This window comes from Hyperolius riggenbachi, chromosome 11, assembly GCF_040937935.1.
Source record: "Hyperolius riggenbachi isolate aHypRig1 chromosome 11, aHypRig1.pri, whole genome shotgun sequence".
Lineage (NCBI taxonomy): Eukaryota > Metazoa > Chordata > Amphibia > Anura > Hyperoliidae > Hyperolius > Hyperolius riggenbachi.
In genome coordinates, this window is record NC_090656.1 from 207024951 (window position 1) to 207046566 (window position 21616).

At 44.0% G+C, this 21616-nt stretch overlaps 1 protein-coding gene across 2 annotated transcripts in view; it reads left to right on the top strand.

The window, feature by feature from the left end:
* The window catches only part of LOC137538938 (uncharacterized), a 194529-nt gene that overhangs the window by 158834 nt on the left and 14079 nt on the right, over positions 1 to 21616 (top strand). For both annotated transcript variants that reach the window (XM_068261377.1, XM_068261378.1), the window contains 3 exons: positions 3931 to 4338; positions 16867 to 17223; positions 20475 to 20514. In XM_068261377.1, coding sequence (XP_068117478.1) covers positions 3931 to 4338; positions 16867 to 17223; positions 20475 to 20514 — 805 coding nt within the window. The remainder of the gene's footprint in view (positions 1 to 3930; positions 4339 to 16866; positions 17224 to 20474; positions 20515 to 21616) is intronic.

Here is a 21616-nt window from a genome sequence, read left to right on the forward strand (position 1 = left end):
ATCAAATCAGGCAGGCACTAAGTTTGGTGAACTGGGATAATATACTACAAGGGGAGGACACTGAAGGGAAATGGCAAGCTTTTAAACGTATTCTCAATCAATATTGTAGTATGTATATCCCATATGGAAACAAAATGTCTAGGAATAAAAAAAGGCCTCTATGGATGAATAGAAAGGTTAGGGATAAAATGAAGAGGAAAAAGAATGCCTATAAGGTCCTAAAACAGGAGGGGACCGAGGCTGCACTAAGCAATTATAAGGAGTGCAATAAAAATTGTAAAAAAGAAATTAGGCTGGCAAAGATCGAAGCTGAAAATCAAATCGCTAGGGATATCAAATCTAACCCAAAAAAGTTTTACAAGTACATCAACTCTAAAAAAAGAAAGGTTGACTGTATAGGACTCCTAAAGGATGAGGGTGGGAACTCAATGGTGGATGACCAAGGTAAGGCAGAGTTATTAAATGCTTTCTTTGCTTCTGTCTTTACAAAGGAAACAGCACTGTTGCAAATTACAGAGGCGGAAGAGTCTCAATCTTCTAACTGTAATATTAAATACTTAACGCAGGAAGAAGTAAAGGCAAGACTAAATAAATTAAAAATAGACAAGGCACCTGGCCCGGATGGCATGCATCCTCGGGTCCTAAGGGAATTAAGTTCAGTTATAGATAAACCCCTTTATCTTATCTTTTGTGACTCTCTTGCAACTGGCAGAGTCCCAGTGGATTGGCGTACAGCCCACGTTTTCCCATTATTTAAGAAGGGCAAAAAATCAGATCCAGGAAATTATAGACCTGTAAGCTTAACATCAGTTGTATGCAAACTATTTGAGGGGTTACTAAGAGATACTATACATGATTTCATAGTAGAAAATAATCTTATTTCTCAGCATCAACATGGGTTTACTAAAGACAGGTCCTGTTTGACTAACATGCTCAGCTTTTATGAGGTAGTGAATGCTAATATGGATATTGGGAATGCTGTAGATGTGATATACTTAGACTTTGCTAAGGCATTCGACACTGTTCCCCACAAAAGTCTGGTGCAAAAGATGAGGATGCAAGGACTGGGGAAGAGTCTGTGTGCTTGGATAGGGAACTGGCTAATGGACAGAAAACAAAGAGTTGTGGTCAATGGATCATACTCAAAATGGGAGACTGTTAGCAGTGGGGTCCCACAGGGGTCTGTACTGGGTCCAGTGCTCTTCAATTTATTTATTAATGACCTAGTGGATACAGTAGTGAGCAATGTTGCTATTTTTGCAGATGATACAAAATTGTGCAGAATCATCAACTCTAAGGAAGATAGTGTTATATTGCAACAGGATCTGGATAGGATGGCTATATGGGCACATACATGGCAGATGAAATTCAATGTTGACAAATGTAAAGTCATGCATTTTGGTCGTACCAATGGTCTAACACCATACAAAATAAATGGGATACAGTTGGGGACATCAAACTTGGAGAAGGACTTAGGAGTACTCATCGACAACAAGTTAAATAATCGTACTCAATGCCAAGCCGCTGCAGCTAAAGCTAACAAAATTTTGGGATGCATTAAAAGGGAAATAAAAACTCGAGATGCTAGCATAATATTGCCCCTGTTTAACTCTCTAGTAAGGCCACATCTGGAATATGGAATTCAGTTCTGGGCACCACATTACAAAAAAGATATTGCAGTTTTAGAGCAGGTGCAGAGACGAGCAACAAAATTGATACGTGGGATGGAAGGTCTCACTTACCAAGAAAGGTTAGATAAACTGGGTTTATTTAGTCTAGAGAAAAGACGCCTTAGAGGAGATCTAATTAACATGTATAAATACATCAGAGGGCAATATAATAGCTTGGCGGATGAGCTTTTTGTCCCTAGGCCTTCTCAAAGGACTAGAGGACATGATCTGCGCATGGAGGAAAAACGTTTTAGCCATTTATTTAGGAAAGGGTTCTTTACAGTAAGAGTGATTAAGATGTGGAATGCATTGCCACAGGAAGTCGTTATGGCAAACTCTATACCTGCATTTAAAGGGGGCTTAGATGCTTTCCTTGCGTTGAATGACATCCATGGCTACAATTACTAGGTAATGCCAATGATGTTAATCCAGGGATTTTATGATCAACAGGGATATGTGAGGGAGCAGGCTGGAGTTGTACTTTGTACTGGTTGAACTCGATGGACGTATGTCTTTTTTCAACCAAAGTAACTATGTAACTATGTAACAATCAAATACAATTACAGCACAATCAAATACAATGGGTGATGGGGGGGGGGGGGGCGATTTGAGGGTGTGGGGGATTGATTAGGTGCCCGCACGGGGCAGGCTGGGTCCTGATCTGATGGGTGGCAGATGGGAGATCAGTGAGGGATTACAAGGGAGAATAGATGTAAATAATGCACTGGGGAGGTTGTCAGGAGGGGGGTTTGAGGGCAATCTGAGGGTCTGGGTGGGTGATCAGGTGCCCCCAAGGGACAGTTTAGGGTCTGCTTTGATGGGTGGTGGTGACAAGGGGTGATAGACAGGTCATAGGTGATAGACAGGTGATCAGTGGGTAAGGCAGATGTATACAAACGTATACAGTATACAGGGGGGTGGTCGGGGGGGGGGATCTGAGGGTAGGGGTGGTGATCAGGGGACCCTAGGGGGCATTCAGGGACCTAATCTAGGGGATAGCGTTGACAGTTAGTGACAGGGAGTGATTGATGGGTTTTTAGGTGGGTGCTTGGGTGCAAACAGTGGTGTGCTGGGGTGGGCGATCGGGGGGGTCTGTGTGGCTGAAAGTGTGATTTTTTTTTTTTTTAACTTATCTGCAGGGTTGCCGTCCTCTCTGATGGTCGCATGACGAAGTGACCATCAGAGGAGGAGGCAGCCTGTATAATACACTTTGCTGCATAAACAAAGTGTATTATACGCTTCTGATTGGCCGATCGCCGCATTTGAACCCGCCGGCGCTGCTATTTGACAGGCGGGTTTCAGCGTAGGGTGGGCGGAGCCTATTGCCAGCGGCTGATCGTGTCATTAATGACGCGATCGCCGCCTAACCACACCTGCCGCCGCCGATGGGTGTATTGCGGTCGTTTGGGCCCAGCCCTTGCCGCCGGCCATCGGCTGTGGGACAGTCGCCAAGTGGTTAAAATGGTTTGTTTGCAGTTGAACTGAAGTATTATCAGTGTTTTATGTTTTTTGGGGGGTTTTTTTTGCTCTCTGTGTGACACTGACTGCTAAGTTGAGGCATATGGAGCACAGTTTAGAGTACAGTATATAAAGTTATGTTCTATGCGAGGAATTGTATTGTGTGTTTACTGAGACGTGTCTACTATTTTGTGTTATTTGTATTCCTGTTTTGTTGATATTATAATGTTCAGACTGCATGAACACTGTAGGAAAGACATCCGTGAATGCATAACGTAAAAGTAAGACTATACATGGAAGTATGTTACACTTTGTGACTCTTGATGTATAGTGTATTGCAGGTTGATGGCAGGAGACAGGGAGCAGCATGCGTGATGTTTCAGATGTGGGAGTCTAGGAATTTCTGTCTACAGAATGTGGCATGATTCTATAAGGTGGATGGGGTTTTTCATGGAAGTATGTAAGGGTGGATGCAAATGCTAAATATGGCTACCCTTGTAGGAGTGTGTGTAGGAGCAGTGTGTGTCTCTGGGCCTATGAATGTGAGTGTGGAGTAGAGTTTAAAGATGGCTGCAGACATTGGAACCACTGTATTCTTCCTCAACCTATTCCTGTGCTTTACTGCATTTAGAGGACTAGAAGGTAAGCAATTTTATGAATTATTATTTTCAGTGCATTTTTTTTTTATAAATATTGCTGGAATATAGAAAATGTTAATTAGAAAATATAGAAAATTTTTATTGACAAAAAAACAATATCTAAATACTTTTTACTGTCATTAAGCGATGTATGTTTCTTTCAGAATGCCCCACTCTGTCTGACATTACTGGGGATGGTGAATTGATTCACATGCGTAGGACAACGCTGATGTTTCAGATAAAGAACTATAGACCAGATGACATAAAAGTCTCTGTGTGTCTGAGAAGGCGTGACCAGGAGGAGGTGAACATCAGAGATGGAGAATGTGTGATTCTAGATGTGGAGGAGCACATGCTGGTTAATGGAGCTGCCACACAGGATGAGGGGCCTTTGCAGCTGGAGGTGGATTTTGTTCCCATGAGAAGTAGGCTCGGCTTCTTCAGCTGTCAGTATTTCCTCCATATAACTCCCAGCTATGATTTGGATAATGGAGCAGAATTATCAATACATGTGACACACCCAGCGCTGACATTACCGATCTCTGTGCGGAGAACTCTGAATGTCATTGGAGGTGAGTGAATAATTTCATGAATGCCAAATTAACACTGCGGGCACTGCTATTTATTTAGATAAACACAGTTGTAAGTACCTCCATATAAGAGACAGGTACGCTTTCTTAAAGGGAAATTATCACTCTTTACATAATATCAACTGTGAAATATTTTTTTAACAAAATACAGGGAGTGCAGAATTATTAGGCAAGTGGTATTTTTGAGGAATAATTTTATTATTGAACAACAACCATGTTCTCAATGAACCCAAAACACTAATTAATATCAAAGCTGAATATTTTTGAAAGTAGTTTTTAGTTTGTTTTTAGTTTTAGCTATTTAGGGGGATATCTCTGTGTGCAGGTGACTATTACTGTGCATAATTATTAGGAAAGGAAGTTGCCTAATAATTATGTACTCCTAATATAGGGTGTTGATGTCATTAGACCACACCCCTTCTCATTACAGAGATGCACATCACCTAATATGCTTAATTGGTAGTAGGCTTTCGAGCCTATACAGCTTGGAGTAAGACAACACGCATAAAGAGGATGATGTGGTCAAAATACTCACTGGTATTTCGCTTGCCTGCACTTTTCATGTCAGGCAACAAGCAACACTACATGCGATTCCGATTTTTTTTTTTTTTTTTTATACAATCTGATTTTTGGTTTAGATTAAAAAACGTAGCAGCATGCAGTACTTTTTTTAATCGGAATCAAAAAATCAGATCGTATAAAAAATAGGAATTGCATGTAGTGTGCAAGAGGCCTTAGTGAGATTTTATTTCTGTTTTTAAAATGCCATAAATATACAATGCATCAATGCTGCATACAACTTTTATTAAGTTATTAAAATTGGTCCTTCAGTCTTCTATGAATTGTGAAAACTCATGTCAACTCAAAATGCACTCTGTTTCACCCATAACAGTAGTACTCTGGGGTACAAACAGCCCAGAAATGCCATTATTAACTCACAGAGCAGGAGTCATTTTTACACATTTTCAACATCTGCACCAAATGACTGATATGACATCCACTTAAAGAGAGTCGGAAGGTAAATTTAAAAAAAAGCCAGATACTTACCTAAGGAGAGGGAAGGCTCTGGCTCCTATAGAGCCTTCCCATTCCCCTCCTGGTCCATGCGTTCCACCGCTGGCTCCCCTGTTAGCAGTCCCCAATCGATGAGTCAGGGACTGCTTTCTGCCGCTGCCCGAGGCTTCTGAAGTCTTCAGGAGCCCGAGTGCTCCCGAAGATGGGCCACTCCATACTGTGCATGCGCAGTATGGTATGGTCGCAGTCATGTTGCCGAGGGATGTTCTGTACCTGTGCAGGTAGTACTGCACAGGCGCAACACACTACCAGCGACTTGAACACATTTCCTTTTCATTCTGTTTTGCCACATTCCAAGACAACGAAGATAATCTTTTTCATTTCTTCTTTTGCAAGAATTTTATTGATTTTTACCAACAAGAAAGTGCAACAGCCTTGTCACAGAAAAATAGTGCATTACATTTACAGAATCCATGCACACAATAATGTGCCAAAAACACAATCATATTCTTTATTGTCCAGGCACACAGAAACAGTAGCTTTGCAAATACATATGATCAGGTACAATGGTCTCTCAACAGTGTTCTCCTAGCGTCTTGTAGGCAATCTGCCTGGCTAATTTAGGTGAGCTCCCGGCTGTCATCTCACATGGCGTTGCGAGATCTGCTTAACACTTCCAAATTTTATAGGTAGTGCGTTGTCTGCAGGCAGTATACATCTTTGTGCTGCTAGCATTATGGGAGGTGATTTATGCTCCCTCCCCAGTCCCTACCCCTGTTTGCCCAGCAAGTCTATCAACTAAGCTTCTGCGTCCTGTAGTTTAGCCTACGTTATCAGCAGCAGCATGCACTCTGTGGGCTATGAGCCGATGGAGAAGGATCTGATAAGTTTATACAGAGCAGCCTCCACCCAGGATGTGAATAGGGTCATCAGGCAGCTGCTGCACAAGCAGGACTCTGGTGAGCTCAGCACTCAGTTGCCATTCTCAGCAGTGTTGCTGGATAACATTAGCAGCAATTTCAACAGCTGGGGATGTCTCTGCTACATACCCAGCACTATAGATGCCGTAGTGCTACAAACTCAAGCATGCCCTTGGAGATCTGAGGGTGTGAGTTGCTTAAAGGATACTCGAAGTGACATGTGACATGATGAGATAGACATGTGTACGCACAGTGCCTAGCACACAAATAACTATGCAGTGTTCCTTTTTATCTATCTCTGCCTGAAATAGTTAAATAATAGGTATGTAAGTGGCTGACTTAGTCCTGACTCAGACAGGAAGTGACTACAGTGTGATCCTCGCTGATGAGAAATTCCAACTATAAAACACTTTCCTAGCAGAAAATGGCTTCTGAGAGCAAGAAAGCACTAAAAGGGAATTTCTTATCAGTGAGGGTCACACTGTAGTCACTTCCTGTCTGAGTCAGGACTGAGTCAGCCACTTACATACCTGATATTTAACTCTTTCAGGCAGAGAAAGAAAAAAAGGAACACAGCATAGTTATTTGTGTGCTTGGCACTTTACATACACATGTCTATCTCATGTCACATGTCACTTCGGGTATCCTTTAAAGGAAACTTGTAAGAAAAAAGTGCCCCTGGGGTGTACTTACCTCAGGAGGAGGAAGTCTTTGGATCATAAAGAGGTTTCCTCTGTCCTCTGCAGCAGAGGGCATCCATCGCTGGCTCCCCCATAAATTTTCCTTGTTGGTGTGCTCACATGCGCAATAGTGGCTCTCCCCTTGGAAATAGCTGAGCCCGATCAGGTCCACTCTAATACGCAGGCGCAGATGGTTCACACCTGTGCAGTAGAGGGGACGCGATTGGGCTAGTCTATTTTCGCTGGAGCCCAAGTGGAGATTGGTTACTGCACATGTGCTCACTCCGAGAAGGTAAATCTATGGGGGAGCCAGAACTGGATGCCTTCTGCTGCGGAGGGCAGAGGAAGCCTCTTTATGATCCAAAGGCTCTCCTGAGGTAAGTACCCTCCAGGGGCACTTTTTTCGTTACAGGTTTACTTTAAACTTGAGATAAATGGAGTGACAACGATCAGACTCCTCAGTCACAATTCCCCAAACAGCATACAGATTGTGAAGTAATATATGCACAACCCAGTTTACTGGATTCTTGGCAAATTTCCTACCGAATCATACTAGGAACCTATAGAAAATAGTATAGTTCTGTATTGCTTGATTTATTGTAAAACAATTTCTCTGCAGCTAAGACTTTTGGTTTCATTAAATTTATTGCAGACATGAACAAACGGATGAAATGTTCCTGCATTAGATTTGGACCATTGTCGTCACTGTCAGACTTCAGTTTCTGGTTTACTAAAACTCTTGGGCTCCTCTTCCACTTGCATTGCAAAACTGTGTTGCATTACCCTTTTTTATCGCAGAGTGCCACAAGTGCAATGCAAGTGTATGGAGCCTTCCACACCTAATGCGGTGCGCTGGAAGCATCAGCATCAGATCCGACACAAGGGTTGCAGCGCATTACTGCAGGCAAAACGCTTAACTACATTCTGCACAGCATGCAGTTTATCTACGCCCTGCAGGTCTTCATCTGAATATCCCAGGGATATTTGTCTATTGCCACTGCACACTCCTGCTCGCTCCCGCACCACCGATCTTTGGAGAGGAAATGCAGTTCCCATTCATTAATCGAAGTCCCTGTGTCAATATGATGCCGGTGGTCATTGTAATAACAGAACACATCCATGCATTACTTCCGTACTAATAGTATGCACAGGAAAGTAACTCCCGAGGATCTTGTGGCCAAATAGAAAAATTACACCTCCATACATATTTTTTTTAAATAAAAAGACCTACACTTATTTTTAAAGAGATCCAGAGGAGGCTCCTTGGGGGAGGGGGGAAGCAGATGGGACACAGAGGCATGTTATCTGCCTCATGACATGCCTCTGTGTCCCTCCACCACCGCGCTATGACCCCCCAAATTAGTGACATTATTTGTCGCTATCTCGGACGGCAATGGGACAAATGTTGGGGTGTTCCTGCAGGTTTCCCCAGCTGCTATTGCCCACTCTCTCACACTGATGAAGCCTGCAGTGGGCGGGCGCAATGCGTCAGTGGGTGGGGCTAAAACCTGCAACGTGACCTGAGCGCTCCGACGAACTCCGGACCTCCCGGCTGACAGTTTGATGTCTTGCAAGCCTGACTCACTGCTCCCCGCTGCGGACGCGCTGCTGGGTTGAGCGAGGTGTAAGGGACATATCCTTTGATCCGGAAGTCCACCCTTAGGACACTTGAACTTTTAAGAAGACCAAGATTTATGATATTCATGCTGGAAATATATGGGAACTGTTCGTATGCCACAGTAGCAGAATAGCACTTTATCTGGCCAGAGAATATGCTTCATGTGTGATTGGGGTGTGCATGTGAGGAGCGCTCCTAAGTCCAGGCAGGATTTTTTAGGGGGGAAGCGGGGTTTTATGGGATTATGAGTGTTTTTTTTTACCAATAAAATTTGATATGCAGATTGAGAACTTGACAGTTCCTTTTTTGTTTTTTTTTGGGCTACCTGATCCACCCAGCCCCCCATGAGCCCACCTCGGGCTCTCTTTAAAATGAACCCTTTAGATCCCACATTCTCCTATTTAAAAAAAAAAAAAAAAAGTTTTGCATTAATAAAAAAAAAAGACAGTTTTAAAAAAAATTACATAGTTACCTTAGGGACTAAACTTTTTAATATGTATGTCTGGAGGATATATTACTGTTATTTTTGAAAACCTGGGCTTTTAATTGATGGATGCAAAATTGAAAAAATGCACTTTAAAACTTTAAACTTTAAAACTTTAATGGCAAACAAATGAGAAACAAGTATTCTCATTAAAATGCATGTAGAATAAAATAATTCTTAGTATAATGTACCACCCAAAGAAAGCCTAATTGGTGGGGGGAAAAAACAAGATGTAGATAATTTTGTTGTGATAAGTAGTGATAGAGTTTTTGGTAAATGAAAGGGAGGAGCACTGAAAGGTGAAAATTGCTCTGGAAAAAACCCTCAACTTTTCCACAGAAGAGAAGTAAAACAGGGAATAACTCAGCTTGTTTGTATTTAGAGATAACAGGCTGTCTAATTCTCCCTTATCTGCAAGTAATAAATCACTGTAATTTGAGCTGACACTTCTGTCTGATTTGTGCTGTAAACACAGGAGGTTAACCATGTATGTGCTTCCATGAAAGCAGGAAGTAACTAAAACTGCAGTAGCTCTGAAAGCTTTAACCACTTCGCATCCAGACATTGTTTTCCCTTATGGACCAGAGCCGTTTTGATGTTTTAGCCATGACCCTAGTTAATCAGCAATAACGTTATCCCTACTCATGATACTTAAATGATCTATATACCGTTTTTTTCAAGACAAACTAGGCTTTCATTAAGGAGTATTTTGTACTAAGAAAGTAGTTGTTTTCTATTCATTTTAATGGGAAAAAAAGAGGGAAAAAATTAAAAATGCATGATTTCTTTTCGGTTCCAGCTTATTCTTATCGGTTTTATCGGTTCCAGCTTAAAAATAAAAAGTGCTACTGTCATAAAAACCATGCCACTAGTAATATGTCCCCCAGAATAGATAGCCAGATGTGTCCCTAGTATCAGCCCCCCCCAGCATAGTCAGATATATCCCCAATATAAGCCCCCCCCCAGTATAGTCAGATGTGTCCCCTGCATTTGCCACCCCCAGCATAGATCGTCAGATGCTCCCCTAAGAATAGTGCCCCTAATTATAGCCAGATGTGCCCCTGGGATCAGCATTCCCCCATTCCCCCCATAAATAGTTACAAAAAATCCTCCAGCAAGCAGCCTCACTCGCCTTACCTCGTTCCTGCGACTATCCTGAAGCCCGAGGCTCCTATCCCCACTCTGCAGTCAGCCCCGCTATGCCGAATATCCGGTCCCGGCTTGATGACCCGGATATTTGACATAGCGGGGCTGACTGCAGAGCAGGGATCGGAGGCTCGGGCTTCAGGATAGTCGCAGGAACGAGGTAAGGCGAGTGAGGCTGCTTGCTGGAGGATTTTTTGTAACTATTTATGCACAGAGTAGGACAGCTGAAGGATCGGTGCAGTTGACTATTGCAGCGATCGTTCATGGGAGGGGGGTGGACTAATTGGCTATAAGGGAACATGTTCCCTTTCGCCAATTAGTAATGCAGCTGACAGTGCCGGGGGTGCGCTCTGAAGCGCACCCGATCGTGCACGGCAGGGCTGCAAACAAGTCAGTATATCTATGTCATTGTGGCTTGGAGGAAGCCACAGCTGACATAAATATACTGTAGCAGTGGAGTAATTGGTTAAAAAAAAATATTTTATGTAAAGGATATTATGCTGTTGTTTGTTTTTTAGAGCAGAGAGGATGTCCTGGGTTTAGGTCCACTTTAAGTCTATAGGCGACACGAGTAGTGTAAACGGAGCGAGGTGTGGCACTCCTGCATGGGCCCACGGGAATCCCAGTGACGTACTTCCTGTCCAGCTAAGGGTATGTCACTGAGTGGAGGGCATGGTGATGCACACTCTGCTGCAGGGTCATATGACTGAAGTTTTTTGAATTGTGGTGCAATGTGGCAAAGGCAGCACATCACAATGCAATGCAAAAAACAGGTGTAAGAATGGCCCTAAAGTGTACCTGAGATGAGTAAAACAGAATTTATACTTTCCTGGGGTTTCCTCGAGCCCCATGTACTTGGTGGGCTTCCATGTCGTCTTCCCGGCTCCGTTGGTCTTCAGTCTGCTCCAAAAGTAAGGCTTCAGTCTCGCCATACCCAGCCAGTACGTGTGCTCCTGATGGCAGGAGCTCCATCTGTCTCTTATCTTGGGTTCCCTGTAAGTGATGTCACGTGATACCTGGAAGTACTTGCTCTGTGGTCTTGTAGTGCAGGGAGGCTTAGAGTGAAACACCGGCTAGGGCTCCTCTGTGTAGGAGGAAATGCCAATGAGGGGCACTCGGGAAACTCAGGAGGCAAATATGTTCATACGTGCAGAAGACCTTTCCTTTGGAAGCGTTCATAATACAGGGTAGCTGCTAAAGAAGCTTAATTTTATAGAAGATATACCTGAAATATAGTGCTAGCTCACAGGAGGTAATATTATTATTATTATTATTATTTTTTATTTATATAGCGCCAACATATTCCGCAGCGCTTTACAAAGCACAATAAGACGACAAGGGGAACATAGATACAACTAACAAATATACAGCAGAGTTCCAAGCAGCACAAATATTGTTACAAAGACAGTAAACATTAGGAGGATGACCCTGCCCTTGCGAGCTTACAATCTAATGGGTAGTGGGGGACACACTAGGTAAGGGGGTGGAGGATGGATGAGGCAGTGATTCTTTGCCTCTGATTACATTGTGACAAATAAGTAAATAAAGGGCTATAGAATGTTATAAGCTTGTCTGAAAAGGTGTGTTTTAAGAGTGCGTTTGAAGATGTCCAGGTTTGGAGCATGACGTACAGGCTGTGGAAGAGAGTTCCAGATAAGGGCTGATGCTCGTGTAACTACCTGGATGCGAGCATGAGAGGAGGTGATCAGCTTAGAGGCCAGGAGAATTTCTTGGGAGGAGCGAAGGTTGCGGGAGGGACAATATCTTGAGATTAGTGAGGAGATGTATGGAGGAGACAACTCGTGGAGGGCTTTGTATGTTAGAGTCAGGAGTTTGAACTGGATCCTCTGGGTAATGGGTAACCAGTGGAGAGAACGGCACAGTGGGGCTGCATCGGAAGAGCGTGTGGAAAGGTGAATGAGGCGGGCCGCTGCATTTAGAAGGGATTGGAGAGGAGCTAGCCTGTTTTTTGGTAGGCCACAGAGCAGGGTGTTGCAGTAGTCTAGGCGGGAGATGATTAAGGCATGAACAAGCATTTTGGTGGCCTCTTGTGTGAGGAAGGGACGGATACGGAATATATTTTTGAGCTGGAAATAGCAGGTGGTGGTTAAAGAGGCAATGTGAGGTTTATTGATAACCGGGAGCTTGTCAAATCTAAGACCACGGAACTACTATTTTGCTGTGGCAGGAAGAAAAAGAAAGATGGAGCACCAGCTCTGCTTGCTAGGGTTTATTGCAATCTCAATGGCGATACAGGCATGCCAGTAGGATAGGTGAGGATACCGGCCTAACAGTCGTTTCGCGGCAACTGCCGCTTTCTCAAAGGCAACAGAGGTATCAACCGGTTGATTCCTCTGTTGCCTTTGAGAAAGCGGCAGTTGCCGCGAAACGGCTGTTAGGCCGGTATCCTTACCTATCCTACTGGTATGCCTGTATCGCCATTGAGATTGCAATAAACCCTAGCAAGCAGAGCTGGTGCTCCATCTTTCTTCTTCCTGACAAGTTTGACATGTTCTCGTGAGCACAACTCTGGAAGGGGGGCAAACACTGTGAGTCTACTGAACAGCCAGCATCTGGTGCTTATTTATCTACACTTTACCCTACAGTAATTTGCTGGCCTTTGTTTGTCTACTAATTGGATGGAGAAGCTCAAAGGTGTTATTTATTAAGCTGTGTGAAGTGATGTGCATGATTGTTTCTAGTGAACGATCAAATAATTACTTAATTGGATGATTAAACTATTTTGGTACATATGAATTTTAATTTATACTGATGATGATAAATATTTACCTCTCAGGCTCCAGCGCAGACGCAGTATCCGCTCTTCCCACGGAGATAGGCGAAAATAGCCGATCTCCGTCGGGCCGCTCTACTGTGCAGGCGCAAGTCTCCTGCGCCTGCGCAGTAGAGCGGACCCGACAGAGATCAACTATTTTCGCCTATCTCCATCAGAAGAGCCGCAACAGCGCCCCCGCTGGAGCCTGGAAAGGTAAATATTGAACAGGCTGTCTGATTTGTCGCCTGTGCGTTCCGGGGGCTGCAGCGAGACCGCCGTGGGACACAGGAGGACGGGGGAAGCCGCGATAGGGTCCAGAGGCTTCCCCCTACTGAGGTGAGTACTCCCCAGGGGAACTTTTTTCAGTACAGGTTTTCTTTAAGTTTCCCTTTAAAAGGGTAATATACTGAGGTTGACTTATACATGAGGTTGACGTCCTCCAGACGTCCCCCGTCTCTGAGCTTGTATTTACATTTTTGAGGCCTCAAATGTTTTTTAAGAAAATGTACACCTTTGTGAAAAATATCCTTGCAAGATAACTATATATATTGCAAGGATCTTAGCGGACATAACACTCTCTAACCGTATCTGTAGTGAACAGATGTGCCATATAATTTCTGTGTGAGGTAGCTGAGCTGACTGGTCATGTGAACAGAAAGGGAAGCAGGAAAAAAGGGCGCCGACTGAGAGTGGACGATTTAGCCGTCACCATAGACTGGAATGCATTTATCGCTAATACGGCGCCCAAAGCAGAAAAAAGGTTAGGGTTAGGGCCCATTTACACTTAATCATTTGGTGTGCGTTAGTATGCGTTAGTATACGTTTTTTCCATAGCAGTGCATTTTGAAAAAGATTTCAGTTAAAGCGCGTTAAAGAGACTCTGAAGCAAGTCTAAATTCTCTTTTTTAACTTGTATTCATTGTAAGCACCATAAGCCCTGCTAAACCGCGGACATCCCGCGGCAAAACGAGGGGTTTATACCCTCCAAATCCCCTCTTTCAACTTTCTTGGTCGTGGATTTTGCTGCTGGAGGAGGCAGAGCTTTCAGCTGCAGCTCTGCCTCCATGCGCGTCAATCTGCCGGTGGATCTCCGCCTCTCCCCCGCCCCTCTCTATGAAGAAAGACTGAGAGGGGCAGGGAGAGGCGGCGATCAGCGGGGATTGACGTGCTAAGAGGCAGAGTTACAGCCCTAAGCTCTGCTTCAAGCAAGAAGGACTACCCGAACACAGGAGAGGGGATTTGGGGATATAAACCCTTTGTTTTGCCATGGCATAGCGGCGGTTTAGCATGGCTTATGGTGCTTAAAATGAATACAAGTTAAAAAAGAGAATTTAGACTCGCTTCAGAGTCTCTTTAGTGTGAAAGGTGCCATAGGAAAACATGGGCATTACTTTGAAAATCAGTTTTCTTTCAGTTTTCTTTTTAATCAGAGCAACTGATTAAGTGTAAAAAGGCCCTTAGACACCACTAGTGGGTAGTTAAGGTTAGGCACCACCAGGGGTGTGGTTAGTGTTAGGCACCACCGGGATGGGTTATTAGGGTTAGACATGTCTAACAACATCCGGTGAACTGGTTAATTAATGATGCATTTACCCCTAAAAACGGGAGTAATTAGATACCAATACTATTGAATTACAAACCAGGGAACCAGTGAAAAATCACAATGCATATCAAATTTATTCTGGTATCAAAAGCACATGAAAACCCCCATATCCCAACTCCATCTCCTCTAAAAACAATGCCTATTTTGATTGGAGCGCTCCTCACATCCATACGCATACAAAACACTTTCCTTGGCCAAGTGATTGTGATTGATCTGTTGGATAATAAAACTCAAGATATCGCAGTTCTTCATGTGATGGTAGAGCCTCTATATACAAATCTGCTAGGGATAATCTCCATTATGCAGTAGCTGATGAAATAACTTCAACTTCTATGAAAGCTGTATAGACTATGGTTTTGCACGGCTTCCGCAGACAATGCTCACATCTGCTGTGCAATTATGGCTTAACTAAGCACTTCAAGGTATTGTACAGAGTCCACAACATCAGTAGGCTAGAAATTGAACGTGTATCTGCACATCAAAATTGAGCAAGGAACAATCAATAGTAGTGTAATAGCACTCAAGTTCTAATATAGCTCCACCAGGGGGGGGGGGGTGGTTAGGGTTAGGCTCCCCCAGGGGAGAGTTCTTTGTGAGAGTAGGGTTAGGTTAACCTGTTGCCTGACCGCTCCACGCCGTGAATGGCTTACTTTGGGGATAGCAGGAGAGGGCACGTGCGCCGATGCGCACGCATCTCCATTTGGATGACGGAGCTCCGCTCCTCATTCAGTCTCCTCGGAGACTGTTAGACGGTAATACTGCTGTCTAATAACTATGTACAGCGCTGCAATCTAAGGCAGCGCTGTACTGGGGACAGCCATGTGACACGGCTGTCCCCCTGGGGGACACGGGAGTGATCCACTATGATAGGCTGCCTGGGGGAGGGAGGGAGGGAGGGAAAATTAAAACATGTATTAAAAAAGTAAATGTATTTAATAAAAGAAGAAAAATATTTACAAAAAAAAAGATATTGGGGGAGAGATCAGACCCCACCAACAGAAATTTCTGCTGGTGGCGAGAAAATGGGGGGGGGTCACTTGTGTGCTGAGTTGTGCGGTCCTACAGCAAGGCTTTAAAGCTGCAGTGGCCCATTTAGTAAAAAATGGCCTGGTCACTAGCGAGGATTAACATAGCGGTCCTCAAGTGGTTAAGCTGTATTCTTGAATTATGTAACGGTTTTTGAAGTAAATATATTTTGATTTGATTTCCCGTCTATTTTAACTACCTTAAGACCGTGTCACGCCAATGGGCGTGACCGCGGAGGCAGCCCCAGGACCACCTAATGAGACCGTGTCGCGCCAAGGGGCGTGACTGCAGCGGCAGCCCCAGGACCAACTAATGCCAATTGGCGTCAGGTCCTGGAGCTGGCTTGTGCAGGAGATCGTACACAGGCTGCGCGTGTAGCTCTGCCTTCAGTCTCCCAGTGTCGATCGCCGCTCGGGAGACTGTTAGGCAGTGAAAGTGCTATCTTTTTACTTAGTACAGTGCTGTGATCTGCAGCAGCGCTGTACCTGGGGACAGCCGTGAGTCACGGCTGTCCCCCTGTGGGACACAGGAGCGATCGGCAGAGATAGGCTGAAGCCTTTCACCGCCGATCTGTGTGATAGGCTGGCCAGGGGAGGGAGGGAAGGAGGGTGAGCAAAAAAAAACAAAAACAAAACATATATTTATTAAAAAAAATAATATAAATATTAGTAAAAAAACAAACAAACATCTGGGGGGCGATCAGACCCCACCAAGAGAGAGCTCCGTTGGTGGGGAGAAAAGGGGGGGTGATCACTCGTGTGCTGTGTTGTGCGGCCCTGCAGCAAGCCCTTAAAGCTGCAGTGGCCCTTTTAGTAAAAAATGGCCTGGTCTTTAGGGGGGTATAGCACCGTAGTCCTGAAGTGGTTAAAATTGTACTTTTTGTTAACCAATTTCATTAATGATGTTTATCCTGATTTTGTTATCCACCTGCACCAATTTGCTATCCCACAGTGCCCTTTTTACTGCACTCCCTTTTTTTCATGAACGCACAGAAAGTATTTTGTCTGAATGTGTCCATAGATAAGCTGCTCAGACGAGTCGGGACTTCACCACAGTGTACTGATGTCATAGCTGTCTTAGGAAGCATATTCTGAATACTATGCATGTCTAAATAATCAATCCTTTCATAACATTAAATTACAAAAGGGTTAGTGTAGCAATGATATACAATATGTTATGTCAATATATTTAAGTTAAAGTTTGCCAGTCCTTTAATTGGATTATACGCTGTTTAATTTTTCAGTGCCTCCCAGATTATCTGCTATTAAGGCAACTGACCATCAGATACACGAGAACGTGACTTTCATTTGTGCAATCAATAATTTTAAGCCAGGCCCTTTATCCATCATGTGGCTGAGGAGGGGCAAAGACAGCCAAGAAACAGTGCTGATCACCTGGCCATCGGAGACCCAGGAGCAGCAGCACAATGAGAAGTATTCACATCAGCTAATAGAGGATGATCATGATTCATCTTACTACTATTCTAGTGCTCTGACCTTCAAGTCAACAGTGAAAGATGATGGGGTGACCTACATTTGTAGGACCTTCCACCCTGCAACACAGCAGCAAGCACAGAAAGAGCTGACCATGAGGCTGATCGGTGAGTTATACAGGATTGTTACTGTCTGAATTCATAACATTTTTTATTTTTACACATTTGCGTTAATTTCTTACACTTATAATTGGTGTTGTATTCAAATGATATATTTATTTTACGGTATGGTTTATAAGAATATTTGGCTTTAGTTTTGCAAAGCTTCCATATTTTGCCATTCTACACTGAATTAATTAAATGGAGATCTCCATCAGTTGCTGTGGAAAACACTTTTGTTTTTTCAGAAGCTATCATTATTCATTTATAACTTTAATGAGTAAAACCGCCTAGCTACAAAAAGGAAGGCTACATCTGTCCCTGCCTCCGTCCAGCCCACCATCCTCCATGTAACTGCATGTCTACTCTATTCATTGGGGCAGATATGTGGGAGAGTGTGTGTGGCGGGAGTAGCAGGGGAGGTGCAGTACTACTTGTCACACACCACTTTCTGGTCAACCTGCGCAAACTCTCAATCTGCTCTGGCATACAGACAATCAAATTTTTGGGATACAATCAATGTGTCGGACGGTCAGCTGAGACTGGGTTTAACATATAATAGGAAGTGTCAGTGCCGAAGACCACAACAGAAATTCAATGGAGTGCAGCTTGCCAAAGTCTGTCGTCACATTATAGTTAAAAATAAGAGCCAAAGCGGCAGCGCACATCCAGCAAATAGTTAAAATACAGGTATCAGTACTGCAAGATGATGGAGAGAGGTACTGGCGGGTATGGGGTCCTCGGCTGTTTCACGCCAGAGATCTGTGGCATTTTATCGGAATCCGCACGTTATAGTCATGTTACGTCACAGTAGGTACAGTGAAGCATACAGACAATGAAAGTATGCTTCCCTGTACCTGTTAACGTGTAAAGATTACCTCACTGCATGCATTGCAGTGTGGTAAGCAGCCTTATAAGACTTTATAACGTGCATCCATAATGTCTCAATGTGAATCTAGCCATAAAGCGGAACTGAAGACTCTCTAAAAAAAGTTTTACTTACCTGCAGCTGACCTGTGCCCACACCGTTTCAAAACGATCCTATGTTCCCTCGCCGTGGCTCACTTCTTCATACAGTGGAAGCCGACTTCTAAGTTGACGTTCACTGCGCCCTGGCCACGTGTATCCTCTTACATGTTCCTGTTGCCAGGAGCGTCCTGCGCAGGCAAAATACAAGAAAATCTCTACTGCTCCTGCACAGTATGCTCCCGGCAACGGGAGCATGAATGAGGATGCGCACGACCAGGGCAGCGCAGGCGCAGTGGACACCCTCTGAGTGAAGTCAAAGTGAGCGGGGGAGCAGAGGATCGTTTTGAAATGGAATGGCATGGGCACAGGTCGGCTGCAGGGGGCTGGTAGAAGCCCCAGGTAAGGGTCTGTTTCCACTACATGCAGAATGGATGCATACAAACTGACTCCAATGAATACCTATGGGAAAATCTGTATCAGAAATATCGCGTTTAGTGGAAATAGGCCCATAGACATTAATTGGAGTCAGTTTTTCTGCATCCAATCTGCGTGAGTAGAAACAGGCCCTAAGTGAAACCTTTTTTTTTGGGAAGGGGGGGGGGGGGGTCTTCATTACCGCTTTAAAGAAAAAAAAGGAAGCAAGAAGTAAAAGAAAGAAGTGACAGATGAAAAATAGAAGAATACAGAAGTATGTTTTTCCCCTAATAAAATGTATTAATCTATTTTTTTAAACACTAAATAGGTATAGGGTCAAAAGGGACCTATTTCCCTGGACGGGGCAGGACATCTGATTACAAGGGTATCCCAGATTCCACGTAATCCCCCCCCTCCCCCCGACATATGTACTTCCACCCCTCCTGAGCACTGGAGGTGGGGAAGAGCCCCTTGTCTGTCATACAAACAAGGCCTCTGTAGGAGAGTGAGAGGCATTGCTGCCCCTCTCTCAGGGCTCTTTCACATCAGACAACGCATGCAGGAGCCGTTCTCCTGCACGCGTTGATAGCCTGCAGCGTGTCGTCGGGTATCTGCGGTGCAACGCAATAAGCGGCGGTAGTAATTAATTGAGCCCGACAGAAAATGCCGCCTCCCGGGTGCGTGCGTCGGGTGTGAAAGGTAAAATGAAAGTCTATGGACTTTCATCTTACCTTGGTTAGCGCAAACTTTAGCATTGCATTAAAACGCTCAAAGTTTGCGCAGATGTGAAAGAGCACTTACAGAGCCCCCTTATCATGTACCATGTGGGCTGGGTATGACTAGTACCACAGAGCCCTAAGGGCTCATTCACACTAGTCAGTGAGTTGAAATGTATGAATAAAAAAAAAAACGTATGTGTAGGTTTGTGAGTTGCTGTGCTAAATTGACAATATGAAATGCACTGCACAGCAACTCACTGTTGTAGTGTGAGTGGTAAGATGAAAGTCTGTTGACTTTCATGTTCCCTTGTAAAATGCACACCATGTGCAGTGAGTCAAAACTCACTGCAACTCACTCAGTGTGAATGAGCCCTAATTGTTTTGTCCCCGTGTAACTCGTCGGGCTTCAGATGTTGTTGGCGGCCGAATTACACAGTTGTTTTTTGTTTTTCTGTTTTTTTTTATTTGAGCTCCTGATGGACTGCTTCAAGTAATTTAGTCACATTTTAAAACGGGATTGAAATCTGTAGGAAAAAAACAAAACAAACAAAACAAAAACAAAGGTTGTTATCTAGGCTCTGCTTACTGAGGTCACTCTTTAAATCACAGAATGGTTTGTTTAGTACTTATATGTGTTTATGTAATTATACACCCTGTTATACACATATCAGTTTGGCCTGTGTTGTGTTATCATTTTTTACCACAAGGTGCCTCTAAGATAATTAAAAGTCTATGGCGCCTTAGACACTTAATGCTACGCGATACGGTGCAACGGAAGTAGTTAATCTCTGCCGCAAAGTCTGCGGTGTATTGCCACATGGTCCGTGCTTACATAGTCCGTACACGGACTATGCAGCAATGATAGCCGATGGCAATGCAATATGTATGAACTGTCAAACACTGTTGCAGTGCAGCGCGCATGTGCAGAGTGACGCTAACCCAGTAATGTACTTCCTGTCCAGTGGTGGGTGGACCTATACATATTACCGTGTCACCTCAGTCTGCTCCAGGTTAATGTGCAAGGGGAATTGGTGCAGTGCGATTGTCATGCCGCAGGAAAATTGCACCGCACCATGTGTGAAATTAGCCTCAAATGTTTGTTCATGTATGGAGCTGTCTGTGGTCCGATGATAAATTATAATTTTTCTTGTTATACAGGAGGGAGTGATGGAGGCGATGGCACCACCTTCACATTCCAGTAAGTAAACATAGACCTGGTATAACTTTTGTGTTGAGTTGTAAGATAAGTGACTGGCAGGGGCGTAGCAATAGGGGGTGCAGAGGTAGCGACCGCATCAGGGCCCTTTGGGCTAGAGGGCCCCCGAAAGGCCCTCCCTCAACTGCAGTATTAGCTCTCTATTGGTCCTGTGCTCATAATAATCACTTCTATAGATACTTTGAATAGTGGTAATCACTAACAAACAGTTCCCCATCCCCTCCTTGCTCCTCTGACACTGTGGTTGTCCTTGGCAGGTTTTGGTGCCCTGTATCAATTGTTATGTATAGAGTGCTTGGGGGGGGGGGGTGCTTGGGGGGGGGGGGGCACATTGTAAAACTTGCATCAGGGCCCACGGCTCCTTAGCTACGCCACTGGTGACTGGATATGGTAAATGAGATGATTATAATTCCTCCTGGCATGCAAAGGTAAAGCAAACTGTATGCAGCTTGGAACTGGACCAATCAAAATCATCAGCAAGCACATTTGACTGTGCCATTTCCAAACTGCTTACATTTTGCATTAAATGTGGATGCAAGCCAAATAATTAGCTGCTCTCTGACCTTCCCTAGTACTGACACCTGATGTTCCATTTTTCACTGTCAAAATTGTTCTGGGTTTATCAATGGTATTTGTGAACGTCTTGTTGAGTGGGGTCAGAAGAGGATAGGGGGTTGTAGTAGAAGCTGTCATGGTTTTAGGGAGCGATATTTGGTGTAGTAGTTACAGAACCCTGTTTTATTTACCTCCATTTGTATTGCCCTCTCTCCCTTGTGTTCCTTATTATAGTGTCCTCCATTATATTGCCCAAAAAATAATGCCTGCCTTTTACATTGCTCTTAAAAGGACACTATATGCAGCGTTACTTAGCTAGTGCTTCTTCCACACGCTAGAAGCAGGGTTGCTCACCAGGGCTCTCGAATTCGAATGTACCTGAATTATCCTGTAGATTTTCATGGTTGCCGAATTCGAATAGCGATCTTGCTCCCAAATTCGAAGTCGAATTTTCCTGAATAGTGCCTCTCTAATTCGGCTGTGATCACGGATTTTAACCCGTTCGGATTCGGCTACCGTCGCCCAAAAC